This window comes from Podarcis melisellensis (genome assembly GCF_964234715.1).
Source record: "Podarcis melisellensis genome assembly, chromosome: 1".
Classification (NCBI taxonomy): domain Eukaryota; kingdom Metazoa; phylum Chordata; class Lepidosauria; order Squamata; family Lacertidae; genus Podarcis; species Podarcis melisellensis.
This window is the reverse complement of record NC_138528.1, coordinates 122,189,813-122,210,521: the sequence shown is the minus strand read 5'-3', so window position 1 is coordinate 122,210,521 and position 20,709 is coordinate 122,189,813. Positions and strand designations below refer to the sequence as shown.

The 20,709-nt window shown below is 42.0% G+C and overlaps 1 protein-coding gene across 5 annotated transcripts in view; it reads left to right on the top strand.

Annotated features, from left to right (window-relative positions):
- HECW2 (HECT, C2 and WW domain containing E3 ubiquitin protein ligase 2) overlaps positions 1-20,709 on the top strand; it is a 194,730-nt gene that overhangs the window by 158,867 nt on the left and 15,154 nt on the right. For all 5 annotated transcript variants that reach the window (XM_081902138.1, XM_081902139.1, XM_081902140.1 and 2 more), the window contains 5 exons: positions 1,138-1,247; positions 6,094-6,214; positions 8,773-8,886; positions 17,504-17,656; positions 19,551-19,649. In XM_081902138.1, the coding sequence (XP_081758264.1) occupies positions 1,138-1,247; positions 6,094-6,214; positions 8,773-8,886; positions 17,504-17,656; positions 19,551-19,649 (597 nt within the window). The remainder of the gene's footprint in view (positions 1-1,137; positions 1,248-6,093; positions 6,215-8,772; positions 8,887-17,503; positions 17,657-19,550; positions 19,650-20,709) is intronic.

Sequence of the window (20,709 nt, the reverse complement as noted above, 5' to 3'; positions counted from 1 at the left end):
GTGACCGCAGCAAGCTCTCTCTCCCCTCAGTTCTTCGAAATGAAGCTGGGGGGAGATGCAGCCAAAGGATAGATACTACAATGTGTATGAAGAAGAGGTAGAATTTTGACTAGGAGGGACCAGAATTCAAGGTTGTATTTCTCACGGAAGAGGAACATTTTAGGCCATAAGGCAGGTGACAGCAAACCTTTTCAGCAGGGGGCCAGTCCACTGTCCCTCAAACCTTGTAGGGGGCCGGACTATATTTTGAGGGGGGGTGTGAACAAATTCCTATGCGCCACAAATAACCCAGAGATGCATTTTAAATAAAAGCACAAATTCTACTCATGTAAAAACATGCTGATTCCCGGACTGTCCGCGGGCCGGATTGAGAAGGCAATTGGGCTGGATCTGGCCCCTGGGCCTTAGTTTGCCTACCCATGCCAAAAGGTTTGTGGGAATTAGAGAGTGGAGCTCAGCTATTGTTTCAATGATATGCTGTGTGTTGTCCCTTGCGTGAAGACTTCTTATCCCCTTCCTTCATTGATCTCCCTTTCCTCTCTTAACCTACATGCAGAGGCTTCTATACAGTTGTGGCATTCAGTGTGCCAACATTGGGCGCACAGACATAGTAAAGCTTGCAAGCAGGCATGATCGTGCCCCCCCCCAAAAACCCGAAAGACTTATCTGCACATGGACCCTTTATCCCACAGCATTGTTTGTGTCTCATTCACAAAGTGCTTGCTTTGTCATTGACTGAGAGACGAAGGGCTACTCTCAGGAGATGCAGTGCAAAGATTCGTGATGTTGGGACCACAACGTACCGTACTTTTCCGTGTATAAGACTAGTTTTTTTTTACTAAAAAAAAAATGTTTAAAAAGGGGGTGAGTCTTATACACGGGGGCAATCTCCCCCCATTTTCTTAATTTTGAGTCCCCCAAAATAGGAGCGTCTTATACACTGGGGCATTTTATACATGGAAAAATACGGTATGCATCTTTCTCGGAATCCTGTCCCAAATACATGAAAGAATGCCAGGTGATATTTTAGAGCAGGCAAAACTAATTACAGTGAGCGTGATTGGAAGCAGGAATGGTAGGTTCGGAGGATGTGCTTGACCCTTTTCCTTGTTCTCTCCCCCTCAAATTTTCTTCTAGTTTATTTGAAGAGGAAATAATGTCATATGTACCGCCGCATGCCTTACTTCATCCCAGTTATTGCCAGTCTCCACGAGGCTCCCCAGTGTCCTCTCCTCAAAACTCTCCAGGTAAGCCCTGCTACATCTGCATCAATGGTAGAGAGTTAACCTAATGTTCTCATCTGTTTTCATGGGCTTCTTTGTGCAAACAAGCAGGAGGTGAAAACTTTGGCTGTTGTGGCTATACCGATATCGTATTCTTCGTTGTAGGCATCCAAACAGCCTTCCCCAAAGGCATTTTCTTTGTAAGGCATGGCCAGTGGAGATATATTTAGCTTTATTGAATAGAGCCACCAATGTGATTCTTTTCTGTCACTAGTACTGGAAAGCCTAAAAATGAAAGGGGTGCCATTTCTTAATCTTGTCGTTTAAGAAAGCACTACAAATAATGGGTTTGAATAGCTTATCTCTCATTGGAGGGTGGTATTCTGGAATAAGAACAAATCTTTTAAAGATTTGTTAAAGACTACAGTCGTACCTTGGAAGTTGAAGAGAATCCGTTCCAGAAGTCTGTTCGACTTCCAGAACGTTTGGAATCCAAAGCGTGGCTTCTGGTTTGCTGCAGGAAGCTCCTGCAGCCAATCAGAAGCTGTGGAAACCCTGTTGGATGTTCGACTTCCAAAAATAATTCGCAAACCGGAACAGTCACGTCCGGGTTTGCAGTTTCCAGGAGCCAACATGTTCGGGAACTAAACTGTTCCAAAACCAAGGTACGACTGTACGCCTTTAAAAAAAAAAAGTTTTAAGTAAAGGTTTTATTGTGTTACGAAACAAAAAATAAACAGCGAAAAGTACCTCTATTGTAGGTCAAGGAAGCCTGGGCAGACTATGCTCCCCCCCCCCCCCCACTTTTTGGCGTGACATAAATTCCAAGATCCATGTAAATTAATAGGCAGGTCCATGTAAATTAATAGGCAGGTATCCAGGTAGAAACCTTGCAGAGATCTGAGGCCTATCCAAGGTATTGCATAGAATGACATGCAAGGTATTGCATGTATGAATATTTTTCTGGTAGACAGAAAGTCGTTTGTGCGCTCAGTTCAATGAGCTCCTGGCCCTTGGGGGACCAAGGTCATTTCACTGAGGCCAAGTTACCTGATCTCAAGAAGGTGACAGGGTTGTTGGAAAAGTTTGGGAATGTGACAGCCGCTTCCCACTCCCAAACTTAGGATCAAAACTTGGGGGCTTTAATGTTAATGTCAATCAAAAAAAATTGGATCTATATACTCTTGACTCTGTCCAAATAACTGTGTCTGTCAGGGAGACCTTTGTGTTTCTGTTGAGAATCGAAGTGTCTCAGAGTGGCCAGGGCAACCCACTCAGATGGGCGGGGTACAAATAATAAAAGTATTAGAAATTATTATTGTGTTAATTACAGACCGCATAATTCTTTTTCCAGTCCCAGTACTTTATGCTCCCATTTACATGACATGAAAAGCCATAAAATGCTATTTATTTATTCCTAAGACCCACACATACGTACAAAGTGCATGTGAGAGAGTGAGAGAGAAAGAGGCATGGGCATGCTTACATAAATATTTCTTTTTTAAAAGTAAACCTTCCTTTCTTTTGTTGCTCTTACGGATGGAATAATTGCTCTAATTGCCCAGGAAATTCTTGACGGTGACAACTGATTTGTAATAAGAACTTGCCATGTGCTGAAAGGATAATTTAGTGGTGTTTTATGAAACGTGAGGTGATGTATTCAAGAGTCGGTTGTCATGCTCAGTCCTTGTGTGCATCTGGAATAATAACCAATAAAAATAAGAACGTGTTAAAAAGTATTTAGGGCACTTGTATGTAAGCAGCAATCCCCAGTGCTAGATTTCAACAAAATGGTAGATGAAACGTATTCAAAATGTACAGTACAGTGGTACCTCGGGTTACATACACTTCAGGTTACAGACTCCGCTAACCCAGAAATATTACCTCAGGTTAAGAACTTTGCTTCAGGATGAGAACAGAAATCGTGCGGCAGCAGGAGGCCCCATTAGCTAAAGTGGTGATTCAGGTTAAGAACAGTTTCAGGTCAAGAACGGACCTCTGGAATGAATTAAGTACTTGACCCGAGGTACCACTGTATATGCATTTGAAGCAGCATTTGTGTTTTGATAAAAGTGTGGGAATCAAATATGAGATTTGAATAAGGACAATAACTACAAAGCCTGTAAGCTGCTGACTGCCAGGGACTGGGTGGGTGAGGAGGAGGGGTGGGTACCTCCCTCCCAGGAATGCCCCCCCCCCAGGAAGGCACAGAAACCAAAGACTTGGATCTGGGACAATGGTGGTAGGATACAACTGGATTTAGCAGGCACTCACTCCATCCTTGTCTAGGGGTTGGGATGGCTGGCTAGCAGGCAGGGATAGGCAGGTGTTCCACCACCTGAGACAAAAGATTGGGCTTCCCTCCTAGCAGTGCTAGCAATGCTCCTGCAGGTACATACTTAACCCTGCTCTTTCTCTGGAAAACAAGTTTTTGTACAGTTTCAAATCCTTCCTTATTAATTTGTTTAATGTCCATTTCTAAAACCTGTTTGACCAGAGGTGACAGACACACACACACACATGAGCGTTGCAAACAAACAAGTAACTTGAGCAGAATAATGCCTCCTTCAAACCACTTACGGCTCTGTAAAAAAAAGAAAATGCTATCTAGATTAAGCTTAATGATGCAAACCTGTGCAAGCTTGCTCAGAAGCGTGTCCCTGTGCAAAAGGATGCAGCCTGAATCTCTTTCTGTTCCTGCTAGTCTATAAAACTGCATACCGGCCTCTCTTATCAGGCCAAAGTCACTGTTGCTTTTTCCCAGTCACCTGTCCCATGCCTGTGTGACGGCAGTGTGTCCTTTCCTTTTGCCCATAACAGAAATAGATAAGACATTTTAATATATATAGTGATCTGGTTTGGGAATTAACAGCCAGTAGAGTTACTGCTAAAGGTCAGATGTTATAATCCTGTAACTTTTGTTCTTTCTCTGTCCCTCTCACATTCTCTCAGGCACAACAAATATCTCTCTTTCTCCCCCCCCCCCCCCCGCCACACAAACACATGAACTTGAAAATTGCATCGTGTTGTTAGTACACACAAAGAAATTCATTAAGAGCTGTGGTATCATTTTGGGCATGTAGCCATTTCAGCTTCTCAGTTCTGATAACGTATTTGTAAGGTTTAGAAATCCAAGGAACAGAGCAGTTATAAAAAGAAATTGAAATGAAGACAGCCAGGAAGCAAGTGTGTTGAGAGGGTTGTGGTGTGTTTTTTTTAAGTACCCTACATAACCAGGATATATATTATACTGACATTTTAGGTGCATGTAATCTTTGAAGTAAAATAGGAAGTTGCTTCACTAAAGTTTTCCCAAAGATAACACTTGTAGTTCATTTACTTGCTTAGCTTAAGAGTTACAGTAAAGAGAAATGCAGTGCATTTTGTTAAATGTTGTTTCCCGTCCCCCCTGCACATAGTTCTCTTTTGAGAGATGCTAAGTCTGGAAGTTAACTTTCAAAATTAGGCATGTGTTTTGTTATGAGTCATCTTACACCAGAAGTTAAAGCAGGTTTCTGAGGTTGCAACTGGCAATTCAAGTAATTTGTGCTTTTAGATATTTCCACAGATGGCTAGAGCAGATTACTGCATCTTGGTTTGAACAAAAATCAGGCATGCTCTTTTTCTAAATGTTTTAGAACAGCCTTTTTGGGGGCGGGGGAGGAGGCTGCAGCCCTACACACTCACTCAGTGGACTTACTTCTGAGTAGACATGTATAGGTTTACCCTCTTTGTGTGTGAATGCATTGTCGGATGTTCATATGTTTTCAGTAGTATGCACCATTAATTCATTCAGAAGTGTATATTTAAATGTGTGTTCTCCAAGCTGTGCAAAGGCATCACTTATGAAATGCCAATTAAATTTCCGATTAAGGATGCATAGCTTTCGTTTTCTCTCCTGATGGTTAAGAGAAAATCCACAGTTGTCATATTAAAATGGTCATATGCTCATATAATACACTTATGCAAAACAAAGTCTCCCCCTTCTTGTTCTGTGTCAGTCCAGTTCTTTTACTAGTCCATCATGGTTTAAAATCACCCACACACTTTAGGAGGGGTAGGTTGGTTTCGGTTTTCTCCCCCCCCCTTTTTTTATACTTACTAGAACCCCTGTGGCCTACTGATACCAAATTTGGAAAGTAAGAGCTCATACTAGGGATCTCCTAACAGTTAAGGCATAACTAATCTGTGTTAAATAATCTGAAACATGCACGTTTGCTAAAAGATCTGAGACTCGTCCTCCTGGATCTGATCAGGCCCACCTAGTCGAGCCTTCTTTGCAAAAAATAAAGATCCCCTCAACAGCAGGCTTGTTGTTTATTTATTATATTGATATTTACTAAATTTATATGCCACCCTTCATGACAGTTCACAAGATAAAACACAAGTAAATCATTAAACCAAAACAAAACAATAACCCCCCTTCCCACAGACACATTTAAAAGGCTGTAGGATATAAAGCAGCCCAAGGCCTGGCTGAAGAGGAACACTTTTGCCTGGCACCTAAAAAATATAATGAAGGCGCCAGGCAAACCTCCCTGGGGAGAGCATTCCACGAATGGGGAGCCACTGCAGAGAAGGCCCCGTTCTCATGTTGCCACCCTCCAGACCACACATGGAGGAGGCACATGAAGAAGGGCTTCAGATGAGGGGTGTAGAGTCTGGTTTTGTGCATCGCCAATTATACAGGAAACTTACCATTCTACTGCTGGTCCCCACACTTAGAATGTACAACTTTCCTCCCTGTATATGTTGCATGTGGTGTTACTGCACTGTCGTCTTCCTCCCAGTCTTGAAGATTTCTGACAGAAAGGTGAGTGACAATGATCTTAATAAAATAGGTCTAGTGCTTCTTCTGGCTTCGTTGCAGGTACTACACGGGCTAATGCACGAGCTCCTGCTCCATATAAAAGAGATTTTGAAGCCAAGCTGAGGAATTTCTACAGGAAGCTGGAGACTAAAGGATACGGACAAGGCCCAGGGAAATTGAAGTATGTAGAAGTCTTACATAGAGCCGAGCATATTTCAGAAACAGAACACTGTGCTACGGTCAATTTATTCCCACTAATGCATGCCGCAGAGCCCCAAGCTTGATGTATTTTGTTTGTTTTTAAAGAAAAGCTGTTTTGAGAAGGCAGGGGAGAGGGATGAGGTGTGTTGAACCTTTTGAAGCTTGCCGTTTCCTCAGTCCAAAACCTACCACAAGTGGTTTTTCTGAAAGAAGTAGGACATCCGAGTTCCGTTACATACTGTTACAAAAGTTGGGTGCCTTCCGCTCTCTCTGCCGAGCAGTGACAAGAGCTCATGGGTTTCCGGGCTCTTACCCAGGATCTGTGGTCCTTTAGGGGAATTGAGACATGGCAGAGACTCTCATCGCTTTAAGAAATATGGCTTAATCACCTATTTACACCTTCAGTCTGCATGGAGGGAGTCCAGATCTTAAAGCATGGTTATTTCAAGAGGGATTTGTCCCCCACAGCAGTGCAGTCAGCCTTCAGCCAGCCTGCCCAAGATGGATCCCAGTCCTCCTCCTCCTCCTTCCTATCACCTCATACCCAGTTACCCTGGTAACTCCCCAAACCCCCGGTTTCTGTTCACACCTCAGGGCAAGGAAGGAGGACAATTCTCTTGCATTGCCAATGACCCTCAATGGCCCTGTATATTAATGGCCCTAGCTTGGCCAGGTCTTTTTGCATAGGCTAGCCCAGGAAAACCTCTGCAGCTTGTATTTCTCCCTTCACATCCCAAGTGATTGGATGTCTTACCATTTATTGATTTCTAAGGTTTTGGGGTCCTGCCTCCAAATTTATAACAATTCATTTTCATGTGATTTGTCGTTTCCCCCTGGCAATCCATAATGGGTTTTTTTGGGGGGGTTAAATCACTTTGGTTTTGTAAACTGCTTTTAGGTGTGGCGGTGTATTTCTTTAAAAATAAATAAATATAAATGTATATTTATTTATGGAATAAATAAACGTGACACCGAGTATTAGTTGCTGCCATCGAGAGCAAAGATCTCCCAGGATATGTCAGCTAACATGTTGGGTTGGGATGTTGGAAGGTAAAGGGTAAAGGGACCCCTGACCATTAGGTCCAGTTGTGACCGACTCTGGGGTTGCGGCACTCATCTCGCTTCATTGGCCAAGGGAGCTGGCGTACAGCTTCCGGGTCATGTGGCCAGCATGACTAAGGCGCTTCTGGTGAAACCAGAGCAGCGCACGGAAATGCCGTTTACCTTCCCGCTGGAGTGGTACCTATTTATCTACTTGCACTTTGACATGCTTTCGAACTGCTAGGTTGGCAGGAGCAGGGACCGAGCAACAGGAGCTTACCCCATCGTGGGGATTCAAACTGCCGACCTTCTGATCAGCAAGTCCTAGGCTCTGTGGTTTAACCCACAGTGCCACCCGCTTCCCTTGGGATGTTGGAAACTCAAGTTCAAATGCCCACTTGGGACCAAATTAGACATTACATGGCAGGTGTGTGTCACCATCTCTCAGTGGCTTTTTTTTAAAAAATATATATAATGCACATCAGCTCCAAGAGACCGCAGTCCACACTGCTGTTCCCTCCCCTTTGCCATTTCATGTCCCGTTTGACCCTTGGCTATAAAATACGAGTGATGTACAAAATAAAATACAAGGGACGTGGGTAGCACTGGTCTAAACCACTGAGTCTCTTGGGCTTGCTGATCAGATGGTCGGCGGTTCAAATCCATGCAATGGAGTGAGCTCCCGTACTCTGTCCCAGCTCCTGCCTACCTAGCAGTTCGAAAGCATGCCAGTGCAAGTAGATAAATAGCTACTGCTGCAGTGGGAAGGTAAACAGCGTTTCTGTGCACTCTGGTTTCCATCACGGTGTTCTGTTGCGCCAGAAGCAGTTTAGTCCTGCTGGCCACATGACCTGGAAAACTGTCTGTGGACAAACGCTGGCTCCCTCGGCCTGAAAGCGAGATGAGCACCGCAACCCCATAGTCGCCTTTGACTGGACTTAACCATCCAGGGGTTCTTTAGCTTGCAAGGGATGTCCATAGGTGAGTGACCATCTTTCATCCAACAGCTTTTGTTTTTGGCAAACACCTTCCACCAAATAGCGGCCACTCAAGAATTTAGGTTCCATCATTCTCACCTTGTCCTTTTGGCAGAATTCAATTGGTTTTCTGCATCATGTGTATTAAAGACATTCCCGGTCATTGCAAACTGTAAGTGCTGGAAACGTTTGGCGTCAGTGTCTGTAGTTCAGACTTCTGCCTATTCCGAATCATGCTGGTGCTGGACCAACATCAACTGAATTGCCTACACAGCTTATTTCTTTAGGTAAGCACCCTGTTGTCCTTAGGAGGGGAGGAAAAGAAGAAGTATCCATCCCTATTGCTCTGGCACAATGCCCAGGGAACTGTTATCTAAATGAATCCTAAGAAATGTTAGATTGGCTCCTAAGACATGGCTTGTAGTGCTAACTTTCCCAGGCAGTCTAAATATAACTGGGGGAAAAACATTTAAGCTACAAATTATGGCCTCCTTTGATTCCATTTTGTTTCATTGTGCAGATTAATTATCAGGAGAGACCATTTGCTGGAAGATGCCTTCAACCAAATTATGGGTTATTCAAGAAAGGACCTGCAAAGAAATAAACTGTATGTCACGTTTGTCGGAGAGGAAGGGTGAGTAGAAAAGGGAAGTGGCCCCCAATACAGTATGTACTTTGTACTACGCTTCGCAGCTGCACTCAAGTATTTCATCTACTGTTTGCGGTCTAGAGCGAGAAGAGGAAGGATTACAGCCAGGAAATGCCTCTCATAAGCCTAGAACTTACAGCTGTTCGAAAATAAGTTCTCTGAGCTTTGTGACATGTGAATTCCTTTGCAAAGCATCAATTAAACTGTGTACATGTTGAGTTCCTTCCAGATCTGTTTTTGGCAGGGAGAGCTCCATCCTGCATATTGCTTTGCACTCCCAAGTTTGCTTCGAGAGGTTGGAAATAGTTTTGCTAGCGATCTAGAAAACTGCAGCATGGTTTGAATTTTCTACAGCCGTTGCAGTAGATGCTTCAGGCAATGAATGAGAGAAGATTGACATTATAAAATTTATTGAGCTGTTCAAGAATTTGGCAAGGTTAGACCAGAAGCTTAAAAGAACTAGGGGGTCATTGTTCCTTCCTTCCTTCCTTCCTTCCTTCCTTCCTTCCTTCCTTCCTTCCTTCCTTCCTTCCTTCCTTCCTTCCTTCCTTCCTTCCTTTTTCTATTTTGCACAATTTGCTACTTCTGCTCAAAATGCACTTCTTTTAGAGAAAGAAAGGCATTCCTATATAATCTCAGGGTCTTGCAAGCTGGCATGTGTGTGTGTAATGTACCAAATGATTCATTTCCTCAACATGCATGCAGAATGTTTTGTCACTGAGGATATGTGAATTCCGCACACCAATAATGGCATCAGTTATATTAATAATCGTTAATATTGACAATACTAATAATCAAGTTTTGGAAGTGGTTTGAGAGTGCTACCAGCACATACTAAATCGTCCCTTCAACATCGCTGATGATGAATACGCTGCTATCTTCTTCTAGTGGTTGTATTAATAAATTTAAAATTAAACTTTATGGGAGGAATTCAGTGTTGTGCTGCTATGAATGTTATGTCACTGTAACTGTTTTTGCTTGCTTGACGGAACGATCTCCCCTTTCTTCCTCCCATTCTTATTTTATATTGTATCAAGAATGTGAACCACCTTTGGGGCCCTTTTGAAAACCAGAAGGCGATATACAAATGCTTGCTATAAGTTCCGTAAACCATTTTTCAGTGATTGAATGTTTTTACATAACGTGATATGGAACGCATTAACAAATACGGGCAGGCCTTTGCCTGTGTGTCCATCACCAGCACAGTGTGAATCATTCTGATCTGTCCCCCCTGCCCATCTGCATGCCCAAAGAAAGCAAGCTAGAAGCCATAATGTTTGTGTGCTGGAACAGTTAAGCATTTGCCCCTGCAGCTGTTGTGTGCAAAAGTTTTGCTGGTTTGGCATTACTTCAGCCTTGTGCCAGTTCTTAAATTGTACAAGTAACCTGGCTGTCGGAAGGAGTTGCAATGAATGAACAGTGCAGCAAGGAGGCATGTTAACTATTTGCAGGAAAGCACTGGCTAGAATTAGGTTGTTTTCATGTGTCAGCAGCTGTTGTTGTTGTTGTTTAGTCATTTAGTCGTGTCCAACTCTTCCTGACCCCATGGACCAGAGAACGCCAGGCACCTCTGTCCTCCACTGCCTCCCGCAGTTTGGTCAAACTCATGCTGGTAACCTCGAAAACACTGTCCAACCATCTCGTCCTCTGTCACCCCCTTCTCCTTGTGCCCTCCATCTTGCCCAACATCAGGGTTTTTTCCAGGGAGTCTTCTCTTCTCATGAGGTGGCCAAAGTACTGGAGCCTCAGCTTCACAATCTGTCCTTCCAGTGAGCACTCAAACCATGCCAATTCAAATGCTGCAACTCAGGAAAGTAGGAGATGGAAGGAAAGTAAGAGATGAGTTTCTCTGTATCAGGTTCCTCAATATGCTGGTGGACTACAACCCCCACCATCCATGACCATTGGCTAGGCTGGCTGGGGTTCATGGGAGTTGTAGTCCGACGGCATCTGAAAGGCACCACATTGGCTGCCTCTGCTATCTATGTAGCTTCTTTCAAGCTGCAGGCCGACTCAGTTTTCTTTCTCTTGGTACTCTATCCAGACATCATAAAAACTTTGTGAAGTTCATAGTGAGATAACACTCCAGCTATGTGTACTGTGCACTTGAAAAATCAAAATATTGTGCTAAGTCAAACCAAATTACTCTCCCTTTTTAAAATAAACAAATTATAGTGTTTCTGTTCCACTTCTCCTACACTCAAAGCCGCTCACAAAAATCAAACTCAACCATAAAACCTATGAAACACAAAATATGGAACAGGCTAAAGTGCTCAGCCTTAACAAATAAGTACAGGTGGTTATACTGAGAAGAGGGGCCTTTGCATCATTTCTTCTGGGCACCAAACTGAAAATTGCATCGTTAGACGACGGAGACACTGCTACCTTGGGTTTGCTTTGCACCTCAGGACATAGGGCCAATCTTCTCAAGCATGTGGGCACGCGATAAAAATCTTAATTCGGAAGAGGCGCACTCGAAGATTAAATTTCCTTGTATTGCACAAGATATTATTGTTTCTGGTAGTCATGGGGAGGAACACGGAGCTATTTTGGTCATGCTGACAGAAGGGATCCCACTGAACACCCTGTTAGCTTTAGAAATATCGCTGAATATTTCTCCCAATTTTCAGGTATTTGGCAGCCATGACGGCTAGAAACCTGAACTTTAAAAAATGAATAAAACTGTAAGTTGATACCCTCATAATGCTTTTGACCTGTAAAAAATGCTTTCATTTAAGAGAATTGCACAAAACACATATTCGGTCCCTCCAAGCCATATTGAAACAGGCTTTAAAAGTAGAAGGCATGTGGGTATTCCCCTATAACTCCTGGTTGTTTGTAGTTCCATAAAGCAGAATAACTTGTGGGGGCGTTTGTTATTAAAGAGACCAAGTCTAGTTTAGAGAAGTCCAGCATTGAATCCTCATGCAGATGTTTGTCTTATAAGAACAGTCTTGGCCTGTATGGTACGCAGGCAATTCACCAATGAATAAAGGTTCTACATGGTAGCCCTAGTGATAGGTCTGTTTTGCCACTCTCCCCAATGTGCAGTGTCATGTCAATGGCATTCGCATGTCTTTCAACATGCCCCATTGCAAGCTTACCCGGGAGATGTCTTCAGGCTGGGTTAACATTTCTCATCTTGCCCAAGCACAGAAGGAATGTTAATGGCATTGCTGTGCTGATGATGATTAATGGCATCCTTTTTAAAAAACACTCACACAACCTTAAAATATTGTAGTGCGGGAGTTCAAGAGAAGTTCTTTCCATTCATTGGTGTTAATACACAGACTTCTAGTATAAGCTACCTTCATTCACTATCAAAATTGTGGAATGAATAATTGTGAATCAGGCTAACCTGTCTGGTCCTGAAGGTGTAGTAGAGGCAATGTTTGTATTTTCTGCTTGGGTTCCAGCCAGCATTACTCACTTTACAGTGCAAACCCTCTCCTCGTCTACTGAGAAGTAAGCCCCATTGAGTTCATTAGAGCTTACTATCAAGTTGAGTGAGTAGATGATTGCAGCCTCGTTATCTCCAAGCTGTCAGAACTGACACTTGGACATCGGAAAATCCAGTTTGTAGAGTTACTCTTGGTTGGTGCTGTTGGCTCAATCCATTCGTGGAAGAAAACCACATTTTATTTATTGCCAGCCAGCCATATCTATTTCTTGTTGGCTAGATGTTGAAAGAGCAGTGATATATACACCACAGAATTCTACAAATGCACCTGTAAAATAAAGTTTTGCCCCCAGAAAAAGCAACAGATACAGTATATCACTGGAGGTACCTTGGTTGGGGTTTGGAGGGGCTCATGTGCTTGATGTTGTTAATTAATTTATTTAAACTTTTGCATGTTACTTTTCTGCCTCATATAAAGAAGGCCAAGCTTGAGTTATGCCCGGACAATAATGCAACAATCGGATATGTATGAGAGTTAGAATGGGTGAGAATGGATAGGTCTCATTCTGTTTTTTTCTCAAGGAAATATAAAAAGGTTCATCTGAAGTTCTTCTTGTTCGTTTTTGTTTTGCAAAAGTTCGTTGTTTTGCAAGGAGGGGGTTTTCTCTGCTACAAAGGGAAGCTTAACACTTTCCTGCTGCAGTGTTGAAGGTGTGAATAAACTACAGTAATCGTGCAAGGCTTCCATTTTCTAGAAATTGTAAAAAGTGGAATCATTAGCAGGGTGAAAACCAGGATATAGCAACTGGTCCTGTCCAACAGAGATAGCAGGAGCTCAGTCTTGAAGGGTTGTCATGCCAAACTCTTGAGGGCAGTGCCTTGAACTTTCGCCATAACTGGGAGCAGTTTTGCATGCCTGGGTATTGTGGAGGAACAGGAAACGGCCTGCACTTTTTTGCTCCTTTGTCTCGCTCCAAATGTGTTGTAACACCTCCTCCTGAAAGACATGTGCAAGCTCTTGGGCTTGGCTTACTAGAAAGCAGAAAGTAAGTCTGTCTGCTCTCCGCTTGGCACAGTGCTGCTTTCCAAATGCCCCCAAAGGTAATCCCTGTAATTACGTTGTCGTTGGCGGTTTTAAGACCCAAACAAGAGGCTGTTGTCAGCATTAGACAAGAGTATATTGAAAAAACGACTAGGCAAAACTGCAATACATTTAACCAATTCATATGCAAGAGGGGTCAGAAAGAACAGTGAAATCAGACATCTAGAAATAGGCGAAGAAAATGCAACTCTGCCTAATCCTGGTGGTAAGATTTGGCAGCAGGGTTCCAGGTGTAGAATAATTATCAGTCCGTATTCCAAAGGTGCACTTAATTCTAGCCAGATAGCCAAAAAGGCTGCCTCATATTCCAGCAATCAGGAATGCAGCTTAGCATTCACAGGTAAGATCGTCAGACAAGTCACCTGGTGACTGACATCATGCAACCCATGTGACTTGGGGCCAGTCATAGGGCACCTCATGTGTAAGCTACATCTGTACCAAACTTAATTAACTGCTTGCATTAGAACAGCTTTGGGTTTAGGCAAGAAGATGTGAGCACGAACCTTTCTCCCGGTGGGAATAATGACTATGAGTAGGAAGTCTGAATGGTCCGGTCCATAATTTGGCTCGGTGGCTCATTCTATGTAATAGGGTTAGCAAACTTGTTGATTCTGACTGGAAAGGTTTGTTCAAAGGACAGGAATCTTAAAAAAAAAACACAACATGATTAATTGAAGTTGAATTAATGTTTTCTCAGGCTTTCAGGTGTGTAGGCAGCCAGGACACAGCAATCTTTCTATCGAGCTTAGTGGCACTTTGCTTCAAAAGCAATATAAAATAACAAAGCAAAAACAATAAGGTAGGATCTCTCTTTTTAAAGAGCAGCCATTGGAACACAGCACCATGGTATTTTTCAAATGAGTTTTTTGTGTGTGAATTTTCTTTTGTTGAAAGTTGCCTTGGGTGTTTTTGCTGCACCCGCCAACAAACTGAGTGATATTGGTGTTTTATGTTTTGTAAAATGATATACATTTGCCTGCCTCATTATCATACCTATCATCTCTCTGAAATTAGTCTTGTGCAACACAAACTTCTGTGGGTTTTCATCTCAAATTTACTATCTCACTCTGGGACAGAAGAGGAAGCCTGCTTAGTAAGTCAATTAGTAAGTAGGCTAAGTAAGTGAAGAGTGTGTGAATGCATATTCCATTCACTTATTTTTTCTTGAGTTACACATTCAAATAAATCACATGTATAGATTTCCTTAAGACTGTTTGTTTTCAGTACAGGTGATGTGGAATTGCATAATTGATTGGGCCCTCTCATCAAACTCTCCTTTGCTACAGAAAACAGACATGTCAGTCTGGAAGATTCTAGGCTAGAATCCTTTCATTCATCTAGATATCTAGATATACATAGATATATAGGAACCATTCAAATTCAACTTAATTAAAAATATATAATTCATTGTCCAAGGCTATTCACTTGTGATTCAGCCAGGCTTGTACGTGGAATGTTGTTAAATGGAAAATATTCTGCACTTTGTGCCTTTCAGTGGAAGAAGCACATTTATGCTAGGTTGGAAAATCCTGCAAATCAAGTCCTTTCAAAAACACATGCCAGCTTTACAGAATAAACTGTCTTGGATTGTGAATGGAAAAGAAATTTGGTTAGGTTCTCAAACCTAGCTAATTTGCACTTCCTGAAAGTGCATGTGAACCAAAATGCAGCTGTCCTTTGAAATTAGCATTTCTTCAAATTTTGTAATTCAGTCCTCCAGCCAGAAATGTGTACAAAAGTGCATATCTTAGGGAAAATGTGCCTAAAAATCCATGTATTGGTGAATGTAAGGTTTAAAAAAAAACAGTATGAGGGGAAATTTGTTGCAAAAATGCGCAGTAACATGTTGATGAATTTTGATGAGGACAAGCTACCGTATTTTTCACTCTATAAGACGCACCAGACCATAAGATGCACCTAGTTTTTGGAGGAGGAAAACAAGAAAAAATATATTCTGAATCTCAGAAGCCAGAACAGCAAGAGGGATCGCTACGCAGTGAAAGCAGCAATCCCTCTTGCTGTTCTGGCTTCTGGGATAGCTGCGCAGCCTGCATTTGCTCCATAAGACGCACACACATTTCCCCTTACTTTTTAGGAGGGAAAAAGTGAGTCTTATAGAGCAAAAAATACAGTAATCCTGAAATGTGGTTTATGCTGGCAGAGCAATTCCATAACGAAGATGTGTTGTGTGATTAATTGTTATGTTTATCGTTAAAGTGTTACACTGCTTCCTATAGCTGTGAGCTATGCTCCAAGGATCATTCACCAATAGGGAATGTCCCACAGCCAGGCCTGCATCCTTGCGCTTAGCTATTCTTAGGAAGTTTGAAGAAAAAAATATTGGGGATTGTGATTTTCCCTCAATGGACTCAAAAGTCAAGTCCTCACAGCAGCTGTCCCTCTGCTCTCCATCTCAATCTCCAGTAGCCAAGCAGAGCAAGTCCATCTATCTCCCTTAGAGCCTCAGAACTCTGCTGAGCAAACGTTGATTGTTTTGCCTACTCTGAGCAGTTGGGAGCAGAGCAGCCAACATCCTATTGGAACTGAAGACAGTGTAACAACGTAAGAAGCTCCCTTATAACTGAGTTAGTCCATCCAGCTCAGGATTGTCTAACCTGACTGGCATTGGTTCTCCAGGGTTTCAGCCAAGGGGGCCTTCTTACTCCTACTTGTAAAAGTCTGGGGTTGGATCTGACTTTTCATTTGCAACATATGTGCTCTACTACTGAAGAGCACATGGTCAGGTGCCTATCTCAGGCGACAGGGTGCATGGGGGCATCACATCCCAATGTAGATTGTTCTCCCCCACTTGTTCCCACTCTTCATTCGCCCCTTTTTCCCTGGCGGGAAGGGGGCACCATTTTGCTGTTCGCCCTAGGCGCCTTGGGCCGGCCCTGACTGTGGTGAACTGCTGTTTCACTGTTCTCAATATTGACCCTTACCCTTTCCCAGAAGTCCATAGGGAAGTGAGAGATCCTTTTGCCTAGTTGCTGGGTGGAATTTCTTTGCACGTGCCCAGCCAGATGGGAAGATCTTCCGTATTAATTTCCTTCTGTGGGTTTTGAGTGGTGCTGAAAAATGAGCATCCTGAACGTGGAACTGGAACTTTGTAAATTTTTTAATCCTGTTTGTAACATCATACTCATGCGAATTGGGGTCCTCGCCGATGGTTTCAATAAAACAAAGCATGGAAGCAAAATATCTGAGGAACATGACCTGCTGTTGAGTATTAACCGTATCTTCTTTAATCTCCTTGGGTTATGAGCCCATGAAGAACGGCAAGATACTGAACTTAGCTCACTGCTGTTTAAGTCAGATAATCTCTTCAATGTGTGTCCACTTAACTGTCATCTGGGAAGTGAATTTCCTTATGTTTCTGACAGTTCAGGATTACTGGCCCTGATAAACAAAGGGTCTAAGTGAGTTGTAGCTCCCTTAACAAAATGCAGAACCCTGAAGGAAGGGGAGGGGGAAATAAGTCAAGTAAAATGACAGCATCAGAATAATGTCAGCTTATTCTTAAAGGAAAAGACATATTGTGAAATTGCAATATTAGTTCCATTGTGCAAAGGTGCAATGTGGCGATTATTATTTTCCATTTCCAGCTTTGATCTGCTCAAGGCAGCACATCCTTAGTTCTCCTTCTTCCCATTTCATCCTTACAACAGCCCTGTGATGTCGGTTAGGTTGAGAGCGATTGACTGGCTCATGATCATCCAGTGATGATCATGGCTGGCCCAGAGCTCTTAGAAGAACTGGAGATGTCCAAAATAGAATTTAGGAACAATGCGTTATTTTTCTTCTGAATTGAAGTGCAGTTGAGCCAGCCCCGTGCATGGACAACCATCGAATAGACAACATTATACAATCTCTGCCTTTATATGGGAGGTGTAAAATTCTGCTATAATGCAAAATTCTCAAGTGGAAATTAGGAACAATAACCAAACTTAGCAAAATGTTAAGTAATATTAATGGCAATTAAATAAAACATTCTTTTCTGAAAGTATCATGGGAAGTAGTCTTACAGAGAATATAGGTTTAAGATGTGTTTTAGTTCATTCTTGTATAATACTGATTTTGTTTTGTTTTGTTTTTCAAAGGCTGGACTACAGTGGACCTTCACGGGAGTTTTTCTTCCTAGTATCAAGAGAACTCTTCAACCCATATTACGGCTTGTTTGAATATTCAGCCAACGATACTTACACTGTGCAAATAAGCCCCATGTCTGCCTTTGTGGACAATCACCATGAATGGTAAGAATGATGAAACATTATTATTACTGTCTACCCATAGACCCCTAATTTTGACATGTGTTTATTTAGTTGCATGAATAAGGTCCCCCGAAAGAGCTGTACACAGGGCCCCGTAGACCATAAATCCAGGACAGAGCATTCCTAGATTTCCAGTTTTCTGCCACCTTCTGAATTTCAATCTTTCAGTGTGGGGGAAGATCCCCAAAACAAACCCCAATCCATCAGAACACAAGCACAACCAGAAATCATGGCTTATCTTTTGTCTTTGAACAGCTTATCGGACTGAGGTGCTGTTCTAAAACTTTCATTCTTTTTAATTCACCAGTGAAATTTGCAAATGTCCCCCTCCCCCTTGTGTTAAATGTTGCTCTTGTTTCTTGCATGTTCAGTGTGGGGATCAATAAAAAGTTGTGGTTTCGTGAATGACTGGTTAGTGTTTTACCAGCTCTATGGGGATCCACATTTGCATTAGTAAGCAAACAGCCCGATCGCTGCAACAGAAAGCCACTCTGTCAATTTGGATGCAAAAATAGCATTAAACACAGAATAAAGTCAGCCAGAAAAAGATTTCAATCAGTGTTTATTGCCTCTCATTGGGCTGAGCCCTTTCCATGAATACAGATTAGGGAATTGGGGGAGGGGGCAGAGAGAGTGACCCATTTTCTTACGCAGGAATAAACAGTGTCATTCCCAACACTATTTAGGACTATTCCACATTACGTTTTGTGTTTTGTTTTGTTTTTAATTGCGGGGCCTGTGTAGTCTGAGGTATATTTCAATGGGTGCCATAAGAATGTGATGTGATATTTTTAAGCAAAGAGGTTGATGTGTTGTGAGTTATGTTATTTGACGCATGATTAAAAATATATAAAGTGCTTTTTTTCTAAAAATAAATAAATTTAGGGGTACTCTCATTTTCCTACTCATATTGAAATACTGCCCCTCAATGAGGCCAAAATTAGATTAACAAAACGTTTAGGGGTCTGCATACCCCCAGAAAAAAGCACTGTGTGTGTGTGTGTGTGTGTGTGTGTGTGTGTGTGGTGCCTGAGTTACGCTTTTTGCACAGTAAATAAATAAGTAAATCAGACCCCTGCAGGCAGAGTTATAGTGGCTTAAGGGGACTGCATTTATGTATCAGTTGACTTCCACAAACTTGAGTACGCAGCTGTTGCTGTAGGTCTTCCTGTTGTCTTATAATATCTCCCCAATCCCTGGAGCTATGAAACTGCTATTTCAAGGATTTTATTTCCAAGGATCCTGTTGCTTTGACAAGTTGCATGTTGGACAGAGATCCAGAAGATGAAGGATTTTCTTCCACCTACACCTAGGAGCATAGAAGGCTGTCTTAATACTGAGCCAAACCACTGGTCTAACTAGCTCAAGGTTGTCAACACCTACCAGGGCCAGACCTATCCCCAAGCCTGCAAAAACCTTCACCTCCCCCATTTTAAAAAAACTGTTTTTGCAGTTGCTAAAGGCCCAAAAGCCTGGCCAGAAAAGTCTAGCACCTGCCTGCCCAGTTGAAGTTACTTCAGCCATGGAGTGACACATATTGAATAGAAAGGTTATTTCCCCCAGAATATTTTTCCTAAGAGTTTTCCTTTTCCTCTGAACTTAGGCTAATCCTAAATATTGATGTGCCATCTATCCTCAGTGGCTGCATTTCTTGCCATTTCTTAATTTTTTCGAAGGATGACCATTGCATAAATAAGCTTAATGAAGTGTTCATTCCTAAGGACCACATGGAAATGTGATGCCAAATAATTCCGCGTATTAACTGAATGTTTTTTTAATAAGCATATTTAAGGGGTTTTAGTGGATAGTGCTGTAAAGGCTCTTCACTCAACAACAAAAATAAGCCCGATCTGCTCTCTTAATTTCTCTTACGCAGGTTCAGGTTTAGTGGTCGGATCCTGGGTCTTGCTCTAATACACCAGTATTTATTAGATGCCTTCTTCACACGACCATTTTATAAAGCCCTCCTCAGAATGTGAGTATGAGTCTTTTTCATGGTGAACCTTCTGTCAATTTCTTGTCCACAAAATAGGTCTCTAATTACAAGCCCAGTTAAGGCCTGCTATAATGATATTGATTGCTAATGAGATCATACAAATGCTTTATCATCAAGAGGTAAACCTCGGTGGATGCAGTTGACTATTGAAATATTTTGTTTCTTGCATGAATCCTTACCTTGTATTTTTGTGTGCATAATCTTGGTATGAATTTACAGTTACAGTGGAACCTTGGTTGTCGAACACTTCGGAAGCCAAACAATTCAAACCCGAATGCCAACAACCCAAAAGTGAATGCTTCCGTTTTCAAACACGTCTTGGAAGTCAGAACAGCTTCTGGGGCGTGTTTCTTCATTTATTAAAAGGAATTTCCTGACTTGCAATTGTGCCTCGGTTGTTGAATGGTTTTCCAGAACTGATTATGTTCAACAACTGAGGTTCCACTGTACCATATTGAGCAGACAAGGCAATTGGAAGGTAGAAAGAAAAGACTTTGGTCCCTGCAGTTGTCTTACTACATATTAATAGAGCAGAATTTCTTCTTTCTTTTTCCAGAAATAATTAAATTGAATGCAAACAATAAATTAATTTAGACTGTATAAAATGGTCCCTAGTTGTAGGTTTGGTCATTCGCTTTGCTACAGTAGATGCATGGGAGGGGGGGACTGAAGGAGGAAAGATGGATTTTGTTCTGATTTGTGGGGAATAATTGTAGTTATGGCTACATGCAAAGCTGGCATTAATGTCAGCATGATGTCTCCGATCATGAAGGGCTCCGGTTCTAGTGATGACCAATATATATTTGAGTAGGTAGGTAAATGTGTGCAGACTCATTATTTTGTTTAAAATCAGCATGGGTGCAAAACGAAACAAAAATTATTTTGGTTAATAAAAAGATTCAAATGAATAAGTTATTTAGGACTTTTATGATTTTAATGTGTACTTTGGGGAAATATATACATCAGTAATTAAATAACTGCTTTTACTATTAAGATAAATTAGTACTTCTAGATTCCTTTGAGCTTAAGTGGTTGTTCT